General features: G+C 44.2%; 1 protein-coding gene across 2 annotated transcripts; it reads left to right on the plus strand.

The window, feature by feature from the left end:
• The first annotated feature begins 516 nt into the window (after positions 1–516).
• CHRNA3 (cholinergic receptor nicotinic alpha 3 subunit) lies at positions 517–16,800 on the plus strand. 2 transcript variants are annotated; one of them, XM_081021425.1, is made up of 6 exons: positions 517–827; positions 4,575–4,714; positions 5,883–5,927; positions 8,723–8,832; positions 11,290–12,304; positions 13,486–16,800. In XM_081021425.1, the coding sequence occupies exons 1-6, from the start codon at positions 782–784 to the stop codon at positions 13,612–13,614; spliced, it is 1,485 nt and encodes a 494-aa protein (XP_080877551.1). In that variant the 5' UTR covers positions 517–781; the 3' UTR covers positions 13,615–16,800. The 2 variants fall into 2 exon arrangements, with proteins under 2 accessions (XP_080877551.1, XP_080877552.1); XM_081021426.1 differs by having other exon boundaries at positions 4,575–4,711.
• Positions 16,801–19,579: the final 2,779 nt, after the last annotated feature.

Consider the following 19,579-nt stretch of genomic DNA (forward strand, 5'->3'; position numbering starts at 1 on the left):
CCATAATTTTAAAGAACATTCAAAGCACTTTCTTCCCCTCAGAGAATTCTGGGCACTGTAGTTTACCCCTTACAGAGTTCAAATTCGCAGCCATCCTTAACAAACTACAGTGCCCAGAATTCTTTGCAGGAAAAAAGTGCTTTGAATGTACATTAAAGCCATAGCGTACAAGCACAGAGCCTAAATTCCTCTCTCTCATACACCTCCTCCGTTTCTGTCGCGGTCATTAAGAAAAATCCATAAACATCTAAGAACTGTGTTAGCTAATTCATTAATGGTGCCTGACTACCAGCTCAGCTCCAAAGTGCTGCTTTTAATGACATGCAAACTCAAGACTTGTCAATATCCGTTCCATGCACAAATTCAATTATCCCATTTTCATTAACTTGGACTTGTCTGAAATAGCGTGGCATGAAATTTGGAGTAAGGTTCCGATCTTCCCTGCATGGCCAAGTGCAAAAGCTCTTAACTATGGTTATCAGGTTATCAGCTTTGCTTATGCATGAGCACATCAGCGGATGAGGAGGTTTTCATGCTTGCTGTAGCTGCACCTATTTGACTTGACAATTCCCCTATCTTGGTGTGGGCAGCCAGGAAAGGGGCAGGGCTGTGGTTATAGAGCGAGCTTCCAAGCACGGAACGGTAGGTTCAGGGCCCTGCTGGCAACCCACTGCTCCTGGCTGCATCTGTCAGAATCCAGGCTGTCTTATTTTGCAAGGCGTCTGTGCAAAGCTGCCCAGCTGCTTCTGTCTCCGGCAGGCTCTGTTGCCGAGTGGAGAGGATGCTGGAGCTGCTCCTGCCGGTGGCTCTTTTCCCTTTCCTTAAAGGTGAGTGACTGTGGACGGCTAGGGGAACGGATTGAGGGTGGGGTAATTGCAAAGGGTAGAATACACTTATGGATTTCAATAGAACCTGAAGTTGGGTTTGGGAATCCGTAATGTAAGATTCTTTTTCATTCTGGAGGGTTGTGCAGCTGGATTATTCTTTTTTTATCTCTCCTTTGAAGAAGCAAAATGGTTGATTGGGAAGGCCATACATTTCTTGTAATTTCCCAGGGGAATGCGTTGTGTGTGTTCCAGTTTGACAATGTGGTAAGGCCAGAAATGGTGACATCCTCACCCTGCAGAATATATGGGAGAGAAGTGACTTAACCTCTGACAAACTCAGCCTTTAAGCTTGTTTTGGTAGCAGGGAGGGTGGGGTCATCTTTATCAGAGTGGTGGGTGCTGGAAAGAGGGAAAACTCAAGAGGAGAACAAGCCAACTAGGAGAGGCGGGAGGCGAGAGAACAAAAGAAGCCATATGAAAACTTCATATTTATGCCAATGAAATCGTACATGAAAATAAGGGCTGGGGTTTTTTTTAATAAACAATCTAAAATGCTAATGTTCCAGGTTGTCTCACTTAAGAGGTTATCTCTGAAGGACTTAAAGTTATATATAAATTAACTCAGAATTAGTAATTTCCCTCTTTTTGTAAGGAAATATCACTTTCCCAAGCAAACCAATGAAATATTTTAAACCTTGTACAGCCTGAACGTTTGGAGCACTGAATGTTACATGTCTGCAATATGTAAAATGTACCTGAGGATAAAAATTCATGCTGTTTTTATTGACCAGTTGGGAGCATGTCTGTTTTCCTTTCTCCTGGAATATATACAAGGAGTGAAACTCTCCAAACAAATGTAGTATGAGCTTTCAAATTTCTGTTCTGCTGTTGAGTAGCTGTTGATTGAGGGGATATGTGGCAGATTTTCACAAAGGCGAGATTTTGAAGCAAAACATTAGATGTGCAAAAATAGATGGCTTTCAAAGTAGATTATAGGCAACCCACCCATTCCTAGGATGGCCTGTTAAATCCACAGGTCTGTCCAACCATAAATAAATTGTGCTTTGTTACTTGGTTGACTGAACATAGAATCACAACCAAACTGCACGTGCTCAGAGGAGCACAACCACCTTTGCAAATGGGAGTCCAGAGTCTGCATTGCATTTTGAGCAGCCCCTAAATTGTGTTGGTTTGAAGAGAGAGCAAAACAAAGCGTGCCCCTGTTTTTCTCTAATCCAAGATGGTAGCAAACATTGTTGTACCTCTGTAAGTCTGCTTTGATCTACCGTCTTTGCACAGCATATTATGTTCCTCTGCATTTCTGCTCATGTTTCAAATGTGGGGAATTTGTTTTAAGAGGTTCTGTTGCCATGTCTATCAATGGTGCGCCCTTGGCTAGAAACGTTTCAAAATATTTTTAACAAATCATAGCAAGCAATACGAAATGGTTAGAACACATCGCAGAAATTTTAACAGTGGTGTGAAGATAATACAAAATCCATGACCCCCCCATGCACTTTGGAACAGCAGTTCATGGGGCAAAGGGGCTGTCGCAGAGGAAAACCAGCCACATCCCTGTGCTCAGAAGAATCTGTGCATGCTCACGCACAGCCCCCGGCCACAAAACAGTGTTGATCAGTTCTACCATCAGAACATGATTTACACATGCCACGAGCATTTTGATCAATCTTTTGTTTTAGCCTTAATAGAAAATATTCAGTATAGAGCGTTTGAACTCCGGGGGGGGGGGGGAGTATATATATATTTCTTTTGAGGGGGTGATGCTGCAGATATTTCTTTAGCTTCCTCCATGAATTGCTTTCATTTATGACTGTAAACCCCAGGATACTAACATGATCTTAGCTCACTCACACTTTTTTTTTGTAGGAAGGAGTCTCCTCTACTAAAATAAATAAGCCAGTGCCCATATGCACAGGTGCATGGTTTTAACTGCAGAGATTTTAGAAAAAAAATTAAAACAGTAGCAGTAGTTCTGAGTTTTTAAATAGTTAGTGGCTGAGAATATGTATCTAGAATTAATTTTGGTAGTAGAGCATCTTCAGTATTGACAAGCAACCACTGTATTTTTATAATCTTAGAATTGTAGTTGGAAGAGACCCTGCAGGAATACGCAGATGCACTTTGTTCATGCTGTATGAATTAATGCAGTTCGTTGTGGTTAATTATAATGGATTTCTGTGAATTGTGTCAAATGTTAATTTGATATGGCATACTCTAACATGCTTTAATCACTTTATAAAATAAAAATACCCCCCCCCCAAGAAACATCAAGTCTTGGACAAACACGGGCTGTGTCCAATGATTCTCATTACATCCCCACTAAAAGGCACATTTTAGCTTACAGAATGCAATTCAGCAAAGTTGCTTTTGTGAGGTCAGTAGCTGTTGACAATATTCGGAACAAGTAAATCAACAGCACTTTCCATGATTTAATTTAGGAAAGGAAAGGAAAGGAAAGGAAAGGAAAGGAAAGGGGAAACTCTACAAACTCAGCTTTAATGTTTCCAAACTCATTGCATCCCCACTGCTGGCTAGATATACGCATTATACTGCTTAAACCCACCACATCCAATGCCATTCTTCTGTAACTGCATGGGACCAAGTAAATTAAATTGGGTATCTCTCCATCTAAATAATAAATCCCAGGCTACTTTCTCTGGTTAGCTGCCTGTCTTCTGTGTCCATGGAGTTTGTTGGTGGAGGAGGAGGCACACTAATGAGGGCAGTTGCAGAAGGGTCATGGCTTGTTATTTAATTTTTCACCGGAAATCATAGAATTGTGGAGTTGGAAGGTGACGCCAAGGGTCATCTAGTCCAACCCCCTGCAATGCAGAAATTCGAGCTAGAGAATCCCTGGCAGACAGACACCCAACCTCTGTTTAAAAACCTTCAATGCAAGAGAGCTCAGCACCTTCAGAGGTAGACTGTTCCACCACGGACCATTTCCTCCACAACCAAGCCTTTGGGCTTTCACTATCTGGGACCTTTGAGAAGTGGGTCGGAAGTTTTCAATGTATTTCTTTTTCCCCTTGGTTTTATATCTATGGAGGTTGCCTGTGTGGTTAGTCGCTTGCAATTTGCCCCGGGCAAGATACAGAGACTAGCAAATTCAATGAATAATGATGGTGATGATGTCAGTTCTGTCCCTTTGTTCTGTCCCCTTCTTGGACAGAGGAAGGGACAGGGGTAAAGGAAGCCCTTTGCATCCAGAATGTTCCAGCTCCAATCCCCAGCACTTTCAGTTGCAAGGATGCTCTGTCCTGCCACCAAATGCGTTTCTGGAAGCTGCAGGAGAGTGAGGGCTCTTGCTCCTGATTTCTGCTTGGAATCTGGCTGGCCACCATGAGGACAGGGTGCTGGACTGGAGAGGGTCCCATGGCTCTTCACAGGTTCTTATATTCTTAAGGTTCTGTAGTAGATTATGGGAAGGACTCTGCTAGGGTTGCCATATTTCAAAAATTGAAAAGTTTTGAAGCTATTTTTTTAGGAAATTTGCCCCAAAATCAACACTTCCAATATGGGCTGCCATATACCTGGGTTTCCCTGGACATTTTTAACCGACTTTTGAAAATTCCGCCCAGATGCCATTTTCGATGGGTGAATCCCAGCTCTGTCCCAGCAATTCCAGACGTATGGCAGCCCTACTCTGACCAAGCCAAGAATGTTTCAGAAATCCAGGCCAAATGTCATGAGGTTTGTATGTGCTCCAACCCTGCCCTCTTTTAGGTTGCCATTGTTTTGAAGCTGAACACCGACTCTACAATGAGCTATTTGCCAATTACAACAACATCATCAGGCCTGTGGAGAATGTGTCTGACCCGGTCATGATTTCGTTCGAGGTGTCCCTATCGCAACTCGTAAAGGTGGTGAGTAGGCTGCGAGAGAAGCCTTGATGCCTTCCGGTTGTTTTCAGACTTTTACAGCTGACGGGCAGACTGGGAGCCAGTGTGGTATAGTGGTTAGAGTCCTGGAACCTGGAAGACCCGGGTCCAAATCCCATCTTGGCCATGAAGCTCACCGGGTGACTTTGGGCCAGTCACCGTATCTCAGTCTCACCTACTTCACAGGGATGTTGTGGGGTGAAATGGGAAGAGGCAGTAACCAATTAAATAAATAAACCACCCAGAGGGCGCTGGGTTGGCAAAAGCTGGACCAGAGACTGTATTTTTTGTCCCAGTTCAGTTGCTGAAATAATCCGTTTGTGTCAGGTTGCCATTCAACACTGGAAGTCGAAAATTCTGGTGAATGGATGGGATGTGAACTGCAAACGGGTTCAGGGGAGAGCCCAGCCACTTTCCACTGGCCCAGCATTCTTTTTTTTTGGGGGGGGGGTAGTACAGAAGCTGTGAACAGGGGCAGGAGGGGGAAGACTTGGCTGGGGTTCTACTCAGATCATATGATATAACCTATTTTGAAACAACTGCACTGGATGCCAGTTCATTTTCGAGCCCTTTTCAAGGTACTCACTCTGGTGCTCAAACCCCTAAGCAACTCAGGCCCCAAATACCTGGAAGCCTCTTCCTTCCCTTTAAACCCTCAGGTACTGGGGTCAGCAGAGGGGGCCCTCCTGGTAGTTCCTTCCCCCTCAGGGTTATTTTGGGGAGTGGAGGGTCTTCTCCGTGGTGGCCCCTAAGCTGTGTATGCCCCACAGAGGGTCGTCTGGTGCCTTCCCTTGCTTTTGACACTTGAGGTCTGTGTTTTTAGGATCCACCTTATTTTTATGGCTGTAAGTTTTTTTAAAAAAAAATGTTTTTAATGTTGCGTTTTAATGTTTCAACCTGCCTTGGAGTGAAGAGCGGATTATTATTAATAATGGTCATAGTAATAACTGACCTGAAAGTGAAGGAACCCATCTGTGCCATTCCCCCCCGAGTTGCAGAGCAACCCTCCAGCCAGCTCAAGAAAAACGGCTGAGCCCCTCTCCATCCCCAGAGACTTCCAGGCGGACGACAAAACCAAAGCATTGTTGAATTACACCGGGAATGTAACTTGGATGAGGGGTTTCAAACGCAGCTATGACTTTTCTTTTCCCAGGACGAAGTGAACCAGATTATGGAGACTAATTTATGGCTGAGACATGTAAGTAACACCTCCCCCCCCCCAAAAAAAACCCCCGCCCCTACCACAGAAGGAACGCTTTAGGATTTTTGTAAAAAAAAAACCAAAAAGCATTGGAAGTATTTTCAGTTATATATGTAGATTGCACACATACCATTGAAAGCACATAGCTTCCCCCAAAGAAACCTGGGAACTGTAGTGTTAAGGGTGCGGAAAATTGTAGTTTAGTGTCCTATATTGGGGGGATAGCTGGGGAAGGGGAAGAGATAGGAAGTGCAGTACATACAGACATACATACATACATACATACATACATACATACATGATGATGATACACCTGTGTGTTCAAGGAACCCATTGAAGAAGGAAACCCCGAAGGCTACAGCCAGAGTCAGAAACAGGAAACACCTTTTATGCTCTGCTGCCACCTAGTGGTTGTCTGTCTTGTTGGCATTAAATAAATCATAACAGCATCCTGGGGAATGAAGAAATCCCACAGAAATGGTGTGAGGAATTCAGAGATCTATCTCATTGGGTGCCCTCCCCTTTGAGAAAACAGAAAATGGAGAGCAAATCCTAAACTATAGACCCCCCCCCCGTTTTATAACATCATCTAGGGGTGCCATATTTCAAAAAGTGAAAATCCAGACACAAGACATTGAGCTTTTTCCCCCATCCCAAGATCTACTTTTAAGGAAATTCACCAAAATCTACACTTCTGACATGGGTTGCATCCAGATTTTCCCAGACATTTAAGCGATTTCCGTTTCTGACAGCCAAATCCTGGCAATGTCCAGGAAATTCCGGACATATGGCAACCCTACATTATGAGGCAGATTTAGCCAGCCACTGGAAAATGTGGGGCTTTTGATCGCTCAAGGTGACCCATCATTCCTTGCATTTCTGATGTTTACCCTGCAAACGCTTTTCTTAGGCAGCCAAAACAGCATCACCCTTGCAGAAGGGGGAATTAAGAGGGGAATGAGGGGGGGGGCGTGTTGTGAGGTTTGCAGATGTACAAAAAGACAATTCCCACAGCTTATCAGGGATAGAATGTGGGGTGTGTTTGTGCAGAAGGAAGAGAAAGCTCACATTGGAAAGCATTGTTTAATGTTTGGATAAGATATAAGGATTTATTGGAAAACAAAACCCCAAGGTGGCTGTCACCGATGGAAGCGAAAGCACTGAAAAAGCTCAATATGGAGGTCAAATGGCCGAAATATTGGGAAATTCTGGAACAAGAGGGAGATAGACTGAAACTGCAGAGTTTTGAGAAATTAAAAAACAAAGTGCAAGACTGGCTTCATTATTATCAGATAATGGAGGCATATAATTTGGATAAGAAAATTGGCTTCCAGGTGGAAAAATCAAAATTAGAAACAGAACTATTAGAACCCAAAAGTAAGATTTTGTCTAAGATGTATAACTTGCTGTTGAAATGGAATACTCAGGATGAAACGGTGAAATCTGCTATGATTAAATGGGCACAAGATGTTGGACATAACATAATGATGGCTGACTGGGAACAGCTATGGACCACAGGTATGAAGTTCACGGCATGCAATGCCTTAAGAGAGAATATTATGAAAATGATATACAGGTGGTACATGACACCAGTCAAGCTTGCAAAAATCTATCATTTGCCCGATAACAAATGTTGGAAATGTAAAGAAACTGAAGGTACATTCTTTCACCACTGGTGGACATGCCCAAGGATTAAGGCTTTCTGGGAGATGATATATAATGAATTGAAAAAGGTATTTAAATATATCTTCTTGAAGAAACCAGAGGCCTTTCTCCTGGGCATAGTCGGCCAACTGGTGTTAAAGAAGGATAGAACTTTCTTTATGTATGCTACAACAGCAGCAAGAATACTTATTGCAAAGTATTGGAAGACACAAGACCTACCCACTCTGGAAGAATGGCAGATGAAGGTGATGGATTACATGGAATTGACGGAAATGACTGGCAGAATCCGAGACCAGGGAGAAGAGTCGGTGGAAGAAGATTGGAAGAAATTTAAAGACTATTTACAGAAATATTGCAAAATTAATGAATGTTAGAATGATGTTGGAATGAAGCTAGGTGGTTTAAGCAGTAATGCCATAAAGGTGTATGTGAAAAAGGATTGATAACAGATGAAAATTTAAAGTTACAGTATATTAAATTAAAGGATTATGAGGAAACAAAGAGGGAAAGAAATTGCTGACTTAACTAATTGAACTGGAATACAAAAAAGGGAGGTATGAGGAGGTCAGGGAAACAAGGATATGAATCTAAGCTAAGGAAAGATTGATCTATTTTTCTTTTTTTTTCCTTTTTAAGTGTCTTTTATTCTTTTATTCTGTATTTTGTACTTTTTTTGTATTTTTACTTCTTGTTTTTGTGTAATTCTTTTTTCTGAAATTTCAATAAATATCATATAAAAAAAAGAGAGAGAGAAAGCTCACATCCACACCACATTTAAAGAACATGGCTTCCCCCAAAGCATCCTGAGAACTGTAGTTTGATAAGGGTGTTGGGAATCATAGCTCTGCAAGGAATAAACTATGGTTCCCAGCATCGTAGACAGACAGACAGACAGACAGACAGATAGATGGATGAGCACTTTGGGTCTAATTTTAGTGTTGTTTTTACATTTGATTTTCCCATTTCTTTCTTTTCCTTCTGGTTTTATTTTGTAAGTTGTACTGAGACACATAAACACACTAAATGAATGAATGAATAAAATGAATGAATGAATGAATAAGCTATAATAGGAAGTTGTGGGAAAATTCTAAAATACCACTTGATTTCTCTTCTTCTTCATTGATTAGATGTGGAACGATTACAAGCTGAAATGGAATCCAGAGAAGTATGGAGGTGTTCAGTTTATTCGAGTGCCATCGCAGAAGATCTGGAAGCCAGATATTGTGCTATATAACAAGTAAGATTATACAGTCTGGTCTATTCTTAAAAGATTACTTTATGTTTTAGCATCTTTCCCTTTCCAAAGGTGTAGTAAAATCCATGGTATGGAAGCTGTGTCCCACCAGCATGGCCACTGGGTGGATGAAGTTGTAGTCCATCATCATCTAGAGCAGGCATAGGCAAACTCCAGCCCTCCAGATATTTTTTGAGACTACAATTCCCATCATCCCTGACCACTGGTCCTGTTAGCTAGGATCATGGGAGTTGTAGTTCCAAAACATCTGAAGGGCCAGAGTTTGCCGATGCCTGATCTAGAGAACCACAGATTCCCAGTCTCTGGTTTACACTGAACATCTGGCACTGGTTTAGACTGAGTAACATCATTGGTCTCTTGTCCAGCCCAGTACTCTGACTAGGAGTGGCTCGTTACCTAAGACCCACATAACTAGAGACCCAAGAGCATCCACAAGCAAAACACGGGTTCTTATCCCAAGGCACAGCACTCTCCCTGTTAAATGCCCATTTGGACAGGAAGGAATCCCCATATAACCTGCTCATGCTATTTCTCAAAAGAGTAAATGCATCCTTAAACATAGAACCATAGAGTTGGAAGGGACCCCAAGAGTCATTTAGTTCAACCGCTTGCAGTACAGGAATCTCAACTCAAGCATCCAGGACAGATGGCCATGTGACCTCTGCTTATACACCTCCAAGGAAGGAGAGCCCACCACCTTCCAAGGGAATTTGCTCCACTGTGGAACAGCCCTCAACCTCCCAAAGTTCTTCCTAATGTTTAGCTGGAGTCTCTTGTCAGTTGAATCAATTGGTCTGGTTCCTAACCTCCAGAGCAGCAGAAAACAAGCTTGCTCCCTCTTCTATGCAACAGCCTTTTAGATGTTTGAAGATGGCTATCATATCCCTCTCATTCTCATCTTCTCCAGGCTAAACGTTCCCAACTCTCTCAACCATTCCTCATCAGGCAAGGTTTCCAGACCAAGCCTTGGTATTACCTTTTCTCCTTCATGAAGTAATTTTGTGCACCACCACCCCTTTTGCAATTTCTTGCCATTTCACAAATCTCAGGGATCATCAGACTTTCCAGGGACCATAGCACAGGATATCTGACTCAACTAAGTCGCAATCACACAAGGGCCACTAGAAGGGCTTCACTACAAGCTGCTTGCAAAAGTCAAAATCAGAAGCAGCAAAGTGATCATCTGAATCCACTCCCTTGCTAGCCTTTTCTTCTTATATTGGACAAATCCAACCCACATCAGACTTTCTTGTCTCAGTAGTGTGTCTGTGTTATGGACTGGCACAACCTAAGCAGTCCAGACATAGAGAGGTTGGATGGTCGTCTGTCATGGTTGCTTTAGTTTGTAACTCCAGCATTGCAGGGGGCTTGACTGCATGACTATTGGGATCCCTTCCAACTCTAGGATTCCTGTAGATGAATCTCAATGCCCCCCTTTCCCTTCCATTGTTTCTCTAACATGGTGTCTTCTACTGAACTGAAGAAATGAAATGTGTAATGAACTTGGAACAGAGTATGGCAGAGGTAGCATTACATTTCTAATCTGGTAGCTTCCAATAACAGTAAAGAACAATACAGCCGACGCTCAGGTTGCGAACGTGATCCATGTGGGATGCACGTTTACAACCCGCAGTGGCGCGTCTGCGCACATGCAGGTTGCAATTCTGCGCATGCGCAAAGCGCGATTTAGCGCTTCTGCGCATGCGCAACCACCGAAACCCGGAAGTAACCCATTCCGGTACTTCCGGGTTTCGGCGGTCCGCAACCTGAAACATCTGTAACCCGAGGTATGACTGTAATTGCTACATTGGGGCACTAATTGAATCCCATCAATATACATTAGGAGGCATCAAGAAAGAGGCTGTGCGTACCCTGAGCAGAACAGCCATCCCTCCAGGGCAGCGTTTCCCAAACATCTGATACATCTGATGCTAATTATGTTCAAGCGATTCACTGTATTGTGTTTTTAAAAGGTAAATTGCTGCAGGATCAAGGATGCTGCCTGCAGGGAGGCAGCCTTTGGCCCCCTGCTTCAGTTCCAACAGGAGTCTGAAGACACTGCATGCAACGGGAGGAACACAGTTCCAGAGGGTGGGGGATAAATGCAATGCAGTTTAATAATTTCTGAAACAAGGTGAGAGCTGAAACACAGCCAACCTTCAGCATTAAAAATTATCCAAATTTTGCAATATAGTTCTCCAGCCAAATGAGAGGTGCAAAAATGCACATGCTGGGGTGAAGTGTGTGTTAAAATGCATTAGTGAATATAACACTCAACAATGCATTATATTAGGGGAAATTTGCTTTGCAAATTAGGAGAAATTCACACTAAAATGCTGCTGAATTTTCTTGAGGGCATTTAAAAAAAAGGAATTCACAAAGTGACGTGACAATGAGGAGAACACAACTTTTGGGTCTGTTGTTTCCCCCACTCCCTAGTGCTGTTGGAGACTTCCAGGTGGACGACAAAACCAAAGCATTGTTGAATTATACCGGGAATGTGACTTGGATGCCACCAGCTATTTTTAAGAGCTCGTGTAAAATAGACGTGACATACTTTCCATTTGACTACCAGAACTGCACCATGAAGTTTGGCTCCTGGTCCTACGACAAAGCCGAGATTGACTTAGTTCTCGTTGGCTCCACTATGAACCTCAAGGACTATTGGGAGAGCGGAGAGTGGGCCATCATTAAGGCACCAGGCTACAAACATGACATCAAGTACAACTGCTGTGAAGCCGTGTACACAGATATCACCTATTCCCTTTATATCAGGCGGCTGCCCTTATTTTACACCATCAATATGATCATCCCATGCCTCTTGATCTCCTTCTTAACCGTGTTGGTGTTTTATCTGCCTTCCGACTGTGGTGAGAAAGTGACGCTGTGCATCTCGGTCCTTTTGTCCTTGACTGTTTTCCTACTGGTGATAACAGAGACCATTCCTTCAACCTCTCTAGTGATTCCACTGATTGGGGAGTACCTCCTCTTCACCATGATATTTGTCACTCTCTCCATAGTCATCACGGTGTTTGTGCTCAATGTACACTACAGGACACCAAGGACGCACACCATGCCTGAGTGGGTGAAAACCATCTTCCTGAACTTTCTCCCCAGGATCATGTTCATGACCAGGCCCACCGGTGAATCAGATGATGGTGGCCAGGACTCAAAGCCGTCTTACAACACGGAGCTCTCTCCCTTGGACTGCTTTGGCGGCACAGAGACCAGGTGCTACAAAGACAGCCTTCCGTGCCAAGAAACAACCTGTGTTTGCTACCAACACCAACATATAAAATATGTCAAGGTGAACAGCAACCTGACCCAGAGCTCCAGTTCTGAATCTGTAGATGCTCTGCTTTCGTCTTTGGTAGTATCGCCAGAAATGAGAGATGCGATCGAGAGCATTAAATACATTGCAGAAAATATGAGAATGCAAAATGAAGCCAAGGAGGTATGGGCAAACTTTATTAATTATTCAAGCTACATGCACCACACTTTAAATCGGGGCTAGGGAACCTTTGACCCTCCATATCAGCCTTTCTCAACCTTGGGTCCTCAGATGTTGTTGGACTACAACCGCCATCATCCCTAGCTAGCAGGACCAGTGGTCAGGGATGATGGGAGTCATAGTCCATTAGCATCTGTCAGGTGAAAGGTTCCCAAGTCATGGTGCAGAGCAGGGCAATAAGCCTGTGTACCCAGGGAACAAAACATCAGACTGCAGGGGTGAGGAACCACAGGAAGCTATCTTGTACCAGGTCAAACTATTCGTTCACCTAGCCCAGTACTATTTCCTCCGTCCTCACCATTTCAGAGTCTGGGCTCCCTTATCACTTGCAACTCAGTCCACCACACACATGGAGTTCACTGTCACAAGATGTACTGACTTGGATGACACACTACTTACTACTTACTCGTTGTAGTAGTAGTAATACTACTTACTGTGTATTACGTACAGTAAGAACATAGGAAGAGCTTGCTGGATCAAGCCCATCAAGCCCACTATCCTGTTCTCACAGTGGCTGACCAGACGCTGCTGGAAACCTGCAAGCAGGACCCAGGCCCAAAAGCCCTCTCCCCTCCTGTGGGTTCCAGCAACTGGGATCCAGAACAGGCAGAGCACAGCCATCCTGGCTAGCAGCCATCCATAGCCCTCTCCCCCATGAATTTGTCCAATCTTCCTTTAAAGCCTTCACTGCCTCTTGTGGGAGCAGAAGTTCATAGTTGAACTTCTTCTCTGTCCTGAATCTTCCAACATTCAGCTTTGTTAGATGTCAGGTTCGAGTGTTGTGAGGGAGAGACATTTCCTGCCCCCTTCCTCCATGTCACACATACTTGAAACACTTCTATCATGTTGCCTCTTGCTCAGCTTTTCCTCCCAGTGCCCCACGCTGCCTTTTCCCATAAGGCGGCTGCTCCAGCCTCTCGATGCTTTTGGCTGCTCTTTTCTGAACCTTTTCAGGCTGATGGTCCTGGTGAGGAAACACTGCAATACCAGTCCAGCCGTGGAGCAAATTCACATGGTGGATTTTGTTATATCAAATCACAAATACTGTATTGAACTTTCATACTACCACAATAGGTTTATAAAAGTTGTACCTGAATTGATAAAAAAATATTTTTATTTTCCAGACTCAAGATGACTGGAAATACGTCGCCATGGTCATTGATCGCATTTTCCTGTGGGTATTTATTCTTGTGTGCATTCTGGGGACAGCAGGACTATTCTTGCAACCGCTAATGGTTGGAGATGAAGTATAGGTGATATTCCCTTGTAAAAAAATCTATTTCCTGTTTGCTGTCCAAACGTCTTACCTGCTCTCTCTTTATGTTAAAGTAATTATTCCTATGTCTTTCAGTAGTGGAGTAAAGATACTTAAACATTAGGCTAGATTCAGCCACCTTCCATTTAAAGTCTGAAAAAGTTTGTTCTACTGCCCTAAGCCAACCAAAGATATTGCAATAGCTTTAACAATGTGGATCACTGCCACAACTCTAGCCATATCACTGATGGTGTGTCAAGAGTGAAGTCCTCCTCTCTAAATACACTAGGACACTGGGTCACTATGAAATCAATTCCTCAACTCAAAAAGGAAGGATTTCTTCACACACACACACACAGCTAATTTATGGAAGTCCTGGCCATAGGATGTGATACATAAATCTATAGGGAAGCCAATAAAAATAGCAAAACACCCGGCAGCTGCCTTTCTTCACTGCATCTCTCGCGGCAGGAGAAACCAGAACTTGAAGCACAGGACATGAGGTCCTACAAGGCTGAAGTTATTCGCTAACTAAGATATAGTCCTCATGGCTTCTGAGCTCGCCAGCAAATGAGGAAAAGCAAGTATCTTGTTTGTTTCTTTTTAAACCTACCGAAACTCCTTTCATTTCCCAAGTCAGGCATTCACAACTTCAGGTCATTTGACCAGTTGGAACATGGCAAGCCATGAATGACACACGACTTAGGCAACCCACTTTCGCTTGGGCCTAGAAACAAGCTCATTAGCCATTGAAGTGTCAAGGAAAGGAAGTTATTCTCTTCCTTAGAGGGACTCATCAGAAAAGAGGTCATTATAAATGAGAAACAGAACCAAACCTATGTGCACTTTCAGTCGGACTTGCTTTTCTTACTCCCACACTGTTGAGTTCAGGCATTGCAAAATGAAAAGAGCCATATCAAGCAAACTGAGGACACTCAGAAGAGCTGTTGGCCATTGATAAAATGAGGGTCTTACTATTCAGGGGCAGCATCCCTTTGCTGACCAGAACGGGGGGCAGCCATCTCCATGATGCCTTGCCTGTGATCTTCGCGGGGAAGCCTAGCTGTACAAGATGGAACAAGGCAATTCACCTCTTCTTGGCTGTTGCTGTTTTTACATTCATCTGGCAAATAACTGCACACGAGTCCTGCTACGTAGCATAAGATGTGCGCAAAGAGGGATTATTGTTTAGGCAAGATGGTGGATGAGTCAGCTAGCACCTGAAAGGCTTTTCCGTTACCAGACCTAAAACATTGCAGACACAGCAAGACCTCTTCCACATCTCTGTTTGCCTTGCTTTTCCCTGGGAAAACATTTATGCTTTACTGCTGAACTGGAAAAAAAGAAGATACAGTGGTACCTCGGTTTAAGAACAGCCCTGTTTATGAACTATTCGGTTTACGAACTCCGCAAAACCAGAAGTAGTGTCCCGGTTTGCGAACTTTACCTCAGTCTAAGAATGGAAGCCGAACGGTGGTAGGGCACCGGTGGCGGGAGGCCTCATTAGGGAAAGTGCACCTCGGTTTAAGAACGGTTTCGGTTTAAGAACGGACTTCCGGAACAGATGAAGTTCATAAACCGAGGTACCACTGTAGTTTGGTTTTCCACAAATTTCCGTTTGTCCCAATTCAGCGGGAAACGGTGGGGTTTCCCAGGGGAAAGCAGCGGGGCAAATGCTAAACTGCTTGAGCGCATGCTTTCTGGACACAAGACAAGTGGAAGTGTGCACAAGTCCCAAGTACAGTAGTGGCTAGTATTAGAGGGAACAGATCTGCAGTTTGCAGGTAGGATTTGGACTATCTGCACAGAGCAGAGAACTGTTTTGATGGATTTTGGCAAAAAGTAACTATAGATGTCATCCCAACTGCAAACGACATTCTGATCCAAGCCACCTTTGGAAATCACCAGTGGAACCAAGACTGGGTCTGTGTCCCCCTGGCTTGCTTTGGAGCGCCTCTAACAAAATGTAATTTGGTTATGTATCTACTGAATAGAGTGCTGTAAAGAGAACAGAAGGAATAGACTCATTGCATGTACATTTTACTTCATATACTATAAAATAAACTTCATTCACCAATAATGAAAGTACTCAGGGTCTTTCAAAGCCATTTTTTTGAAATCCCAGATTTTGGCTTTATGCTGTATTAGCCCCATTTTGTGGGAGTGGCATAGAATGAATGGCGGGGGGGGGCTTTGCCACAGTGGAAGAGTCACGAGCTTATTGGCTCCCTTAAGGAATATGAGGAATTGCATTCATCAGCACTGAAGGAGCGGTCCAGTCTTTACAAATCCACAATAAAGAGCTTAGACTAAGAAGCTGAACAAAATTAAAAATACAACAGTTATTCTTAATTTCTAACTGGCCTCATAATTTTCAATGATTAAAACCAGGAATTTGGGGGGGGGGGATCTTGTTTTAAGAATATTAAAAGGAAGATGATTAGGCATGGGTTAGTGACACTGGGACCCACTGAAGCAAATAAATAAAAATCATACAATTACTGCAATATAAACTGATAATCTAGAGAAGCCCAAAAGGCAAAAGGAAAACAACAGGAGCATATCAAATGGGACCTACTGTTATAATAATGAAAATGCCTTGGGACACAGGTGGTCTTTTCATCACTCCTTCCTGCTGAATGTCGTGGCCCAAGAATGGAGAGGAAAATACTGGCGGTATACCGCTGACTGCACAGGTGGTAGCGTCAAGAAAGGTTTGGCTTCTTAGACCATGGTCTCCATTTCCTTGAGGAGGGACTTGTGGCAAGAGATGGGCTGCACCTCACAGTGGTTGGCAGGAATGTGTCTCACAAACCTCATCGGGGAGACCATACAGGCGCCCCCCAGTTACACACAATCAACCCGTGCACAATTGCGCATGTATGGCACCAGGAAATAAGTAAGTACCGTATTTTTCGCCCTATAGGGCACACGGTCCCATATGGCGCACCTAGTTTGGGGGGGGGGAGTAAAGAAAAAAAAATATTTCCCCCCCAGGTGCGGGGCTGGGGCGGGGGAAGCCCGAGCTACCCCCGACCCCAGCCCCCAGAACAGGCTGCTATCCACAAGCCTTGGGAGCCCGGCGGGAACTCCCGCGGGCTCCCAAGGCTTGCGGATAGCTGCCCGAAGCCCAGGGTGCGCCCCGCTGCGCTCCCCAGGTTTCGGGCTGCAGGCTGCTGTCCGCAAGCCTTGGGAGCCTGGCGGGAACTCCCGCGGGCTCCCAAGGCTTGCAGATAGCTTCCTGAAGCATGGAGAGCAAGAGGGGTCAGAGGGGAGACCTCTCTCGCACTCCAGGCTTCAGCGAAAGCCTGCATTCGCCCCATAGGGCACACACACATTTCCCCTTCATTTTTTGGAGGGGAAAAAGTGCGTCCTAAAGGGCGAAAAATACGGTAATTTGATTCAAACCCAGAAATGGTGGGAATGAGCTGGCGAATCCTCATGACTCTCAAAGAGACACTTCCTGGTGCCCGAAGAGGACATCAGTGAGGGAGGAGGAAGCCCCAAAGAGACAGGAGGCACAGCAGGGCTTTGTTTATGCTGCTCAGCCTCCCCACCTAACAGCTGGTGTGTGGGGTAGCACAGCAGCAGCAGCCTCTTTCTCTCCAGTCCTCCAGCCTCCTACCAGCCCAAGAGCTTCAATTCTAGTTGTGAATATGTTTGGATACAGTGTTTTTGATATGGATTGGAGATAGAGCGGCAGAGAGGGCATTTAAAGGGTGCTCCCCACTTGAGTGATTTTTGTTTATGTGCACGGGGGCCAGGAACACCCCTGCGTAAGGGGGGGACGACGACGCCTGTATTACAGATGACGGGGGTATACCTGGTACTGGGGATAATGGCATCATTGATGCAAAGGGAACTTGGTGATGCTCCAGAAACCTGCTAAGGGGCAGGAAACTACAAGATGGAAGCAGCTGGAGGGAATGACTCATGGTTTCAGTTGACTCTATATTAATGAACAGAGTATGAGAAACAAGACAAATCTGAGTTCTTAATGAAGGATGGCAAATATGACCTAATAGGCTTTACTGAAACCTGGTGGGATGAGATTCATGACTGGAATGTAGAAGTTGAGGGATATAACCTGTTCAAAAGGAATAGACCAAACAGGAAGGGAGGAGTAGCATTATATGTAAAGGATGTGTGCACTTGTGAAGAAATTCATGCCCTGGGGCATGGAAGGCAGATTGAGAGTATACGGGTAAAAATCATAGGAGAGAAACTACAGTGATGTTACTGTGGATGTCTGTGACAGATCTCTAAGACTTGGGTGCCTTCTGGAACAGATTACCAAACATTCAAAATGAGAGATAGAGTTGTCAACTTCCCCAATATCTGTTGAAACTCAAACTCTGCCCAGAATGTAAGATCCCACAAATTCCTCCTTTGCCTCACTGACAATTTCATTTCTCAGAAGGTTGAAAAAGCAACAAGGGGATCATCTGTCTTGGACCAACAGGGAGGAACTGATTGAAGAAATGGAAGTACTGGGAATCTTGGAAGGAAGTGATCATGTCCTCTTGGGTGTCATGATACAGAGGCAGGGAAAGCTGAGTGTAGTCAGACATGTACTCTAGACTTTAAGAAGGTCCATTTCAAAAAGCTCAAGGAGATACTGGGTGTGATCCCATGGTCAGAAATACTCAAGGAGAAGGGAGTCCAAGATGGACGGGAGTTTCTGAAAGGTGAAATACTGAAGGCCAAAAGGCAGACAATTCCAACAAGAAAGAAAAGTGGGAGGCATCTAATGAAACCAGTGTGGCTCAGCTTACAGATGAGATGAGAAGGGGAAGTATAAGAAATGGAAGAAAGGGGAAATTGTGAAGGAAGATCTTGCAGCGAGAAGGTCAGGTGGACTAAAGCTTAGAACAGGCATCCCCAAACTCAGTCCTCCAGATGTTTTGGGACTACAATTCCCATCATCCCTGACCACTGGTCCTGTTAGCTAGGGATGATGGGAGTTGTAGCTCCAAAACATCTGCAGGGCCAAGTTTGGGGATGCCTGGCTTAGAATGAGCTCAGGCTTGCAAGTTAAAAATAATTTGGAAAGGTTTCTTCGGCTACATTCAAAGCAAGAGGAACAAGCAAGCGGTAGGCCCTCTGCATGGAGAAGATGGATAAATGCTACTGGGTCATAGAGAGAAGGTGGAACTGCTCAATATCCACTTTGTCTCTGTCTTCACCCAAAAGGAAATCAGTGCCCAACCTGTTGATAACAGAATAAACAATATGAAAGCTGGGTGCAGCTTTGAACTTCCTGACTCAAAGAGGCTGAGCATGAAATGAAAAGGAATATGAAATGGTAAAATAGGTAAAAGATAAGGACCCCTGGACAGTTAAGTCCAGTCAAAGGTGACAATGGGGTGCGGCGCTCATCTCGCTTCAGGCAGAGGGAGATGGTGTCATGTGGCCAGCATGACTAAACCACTTTTGGCGCAATGGGACACCGTGACTGAAGCCAGAGCGCACGGAAACGCTGTTTATCTTCCCACCACAGCAGCTCCCATTTATCTACTTGCACTGGTATGCTTTTGAACCGCTAGGTTGGCAGGAGCTGGGACAGAGCAATGGGAGCTCACCCCGTCGCAGGGATTCAAACCGCTGACCTTCCGATTAGCAAGCCCAAGAGGCTCAGCGGTTTAGACCACAGCACCACCTGTGTCCCTCTGCAACATGAAATGAACTCCCTGCTAAGAACAAATAATATCAACTGTTTACATAAAAAGCAAACAAATTACTATGAGAGAAGCAAAGGGTGACAAAGGAATGAGTGTGTATAAAAGCATACGCTGTGTAGGGTTCTTAATAAATTAAGAATGCTTAATTAACCCTTCATTGCATAGTAAAAATGCATTATACAACAGAGATTTTAAGTCAGATATAAACATGTTTCAGATGTTACTAAAGGTAAAGGACCCCTGGCCGTTGAAGTCCAGTTGCGAACGACTCTGGGGTTGCAA

This window comes from Podarcis pityusensis, assembly GCF_964106645.2.
Source record: "Podarcis pityusensis genome assembly, chromosome: 9".
NCBI classification, from domain to species: Eukaryota; Metazoa; Chordata; class Lepidosauria; order Squamata; family Lacertidae; genus Podarcis; species Podarcis pityusensis.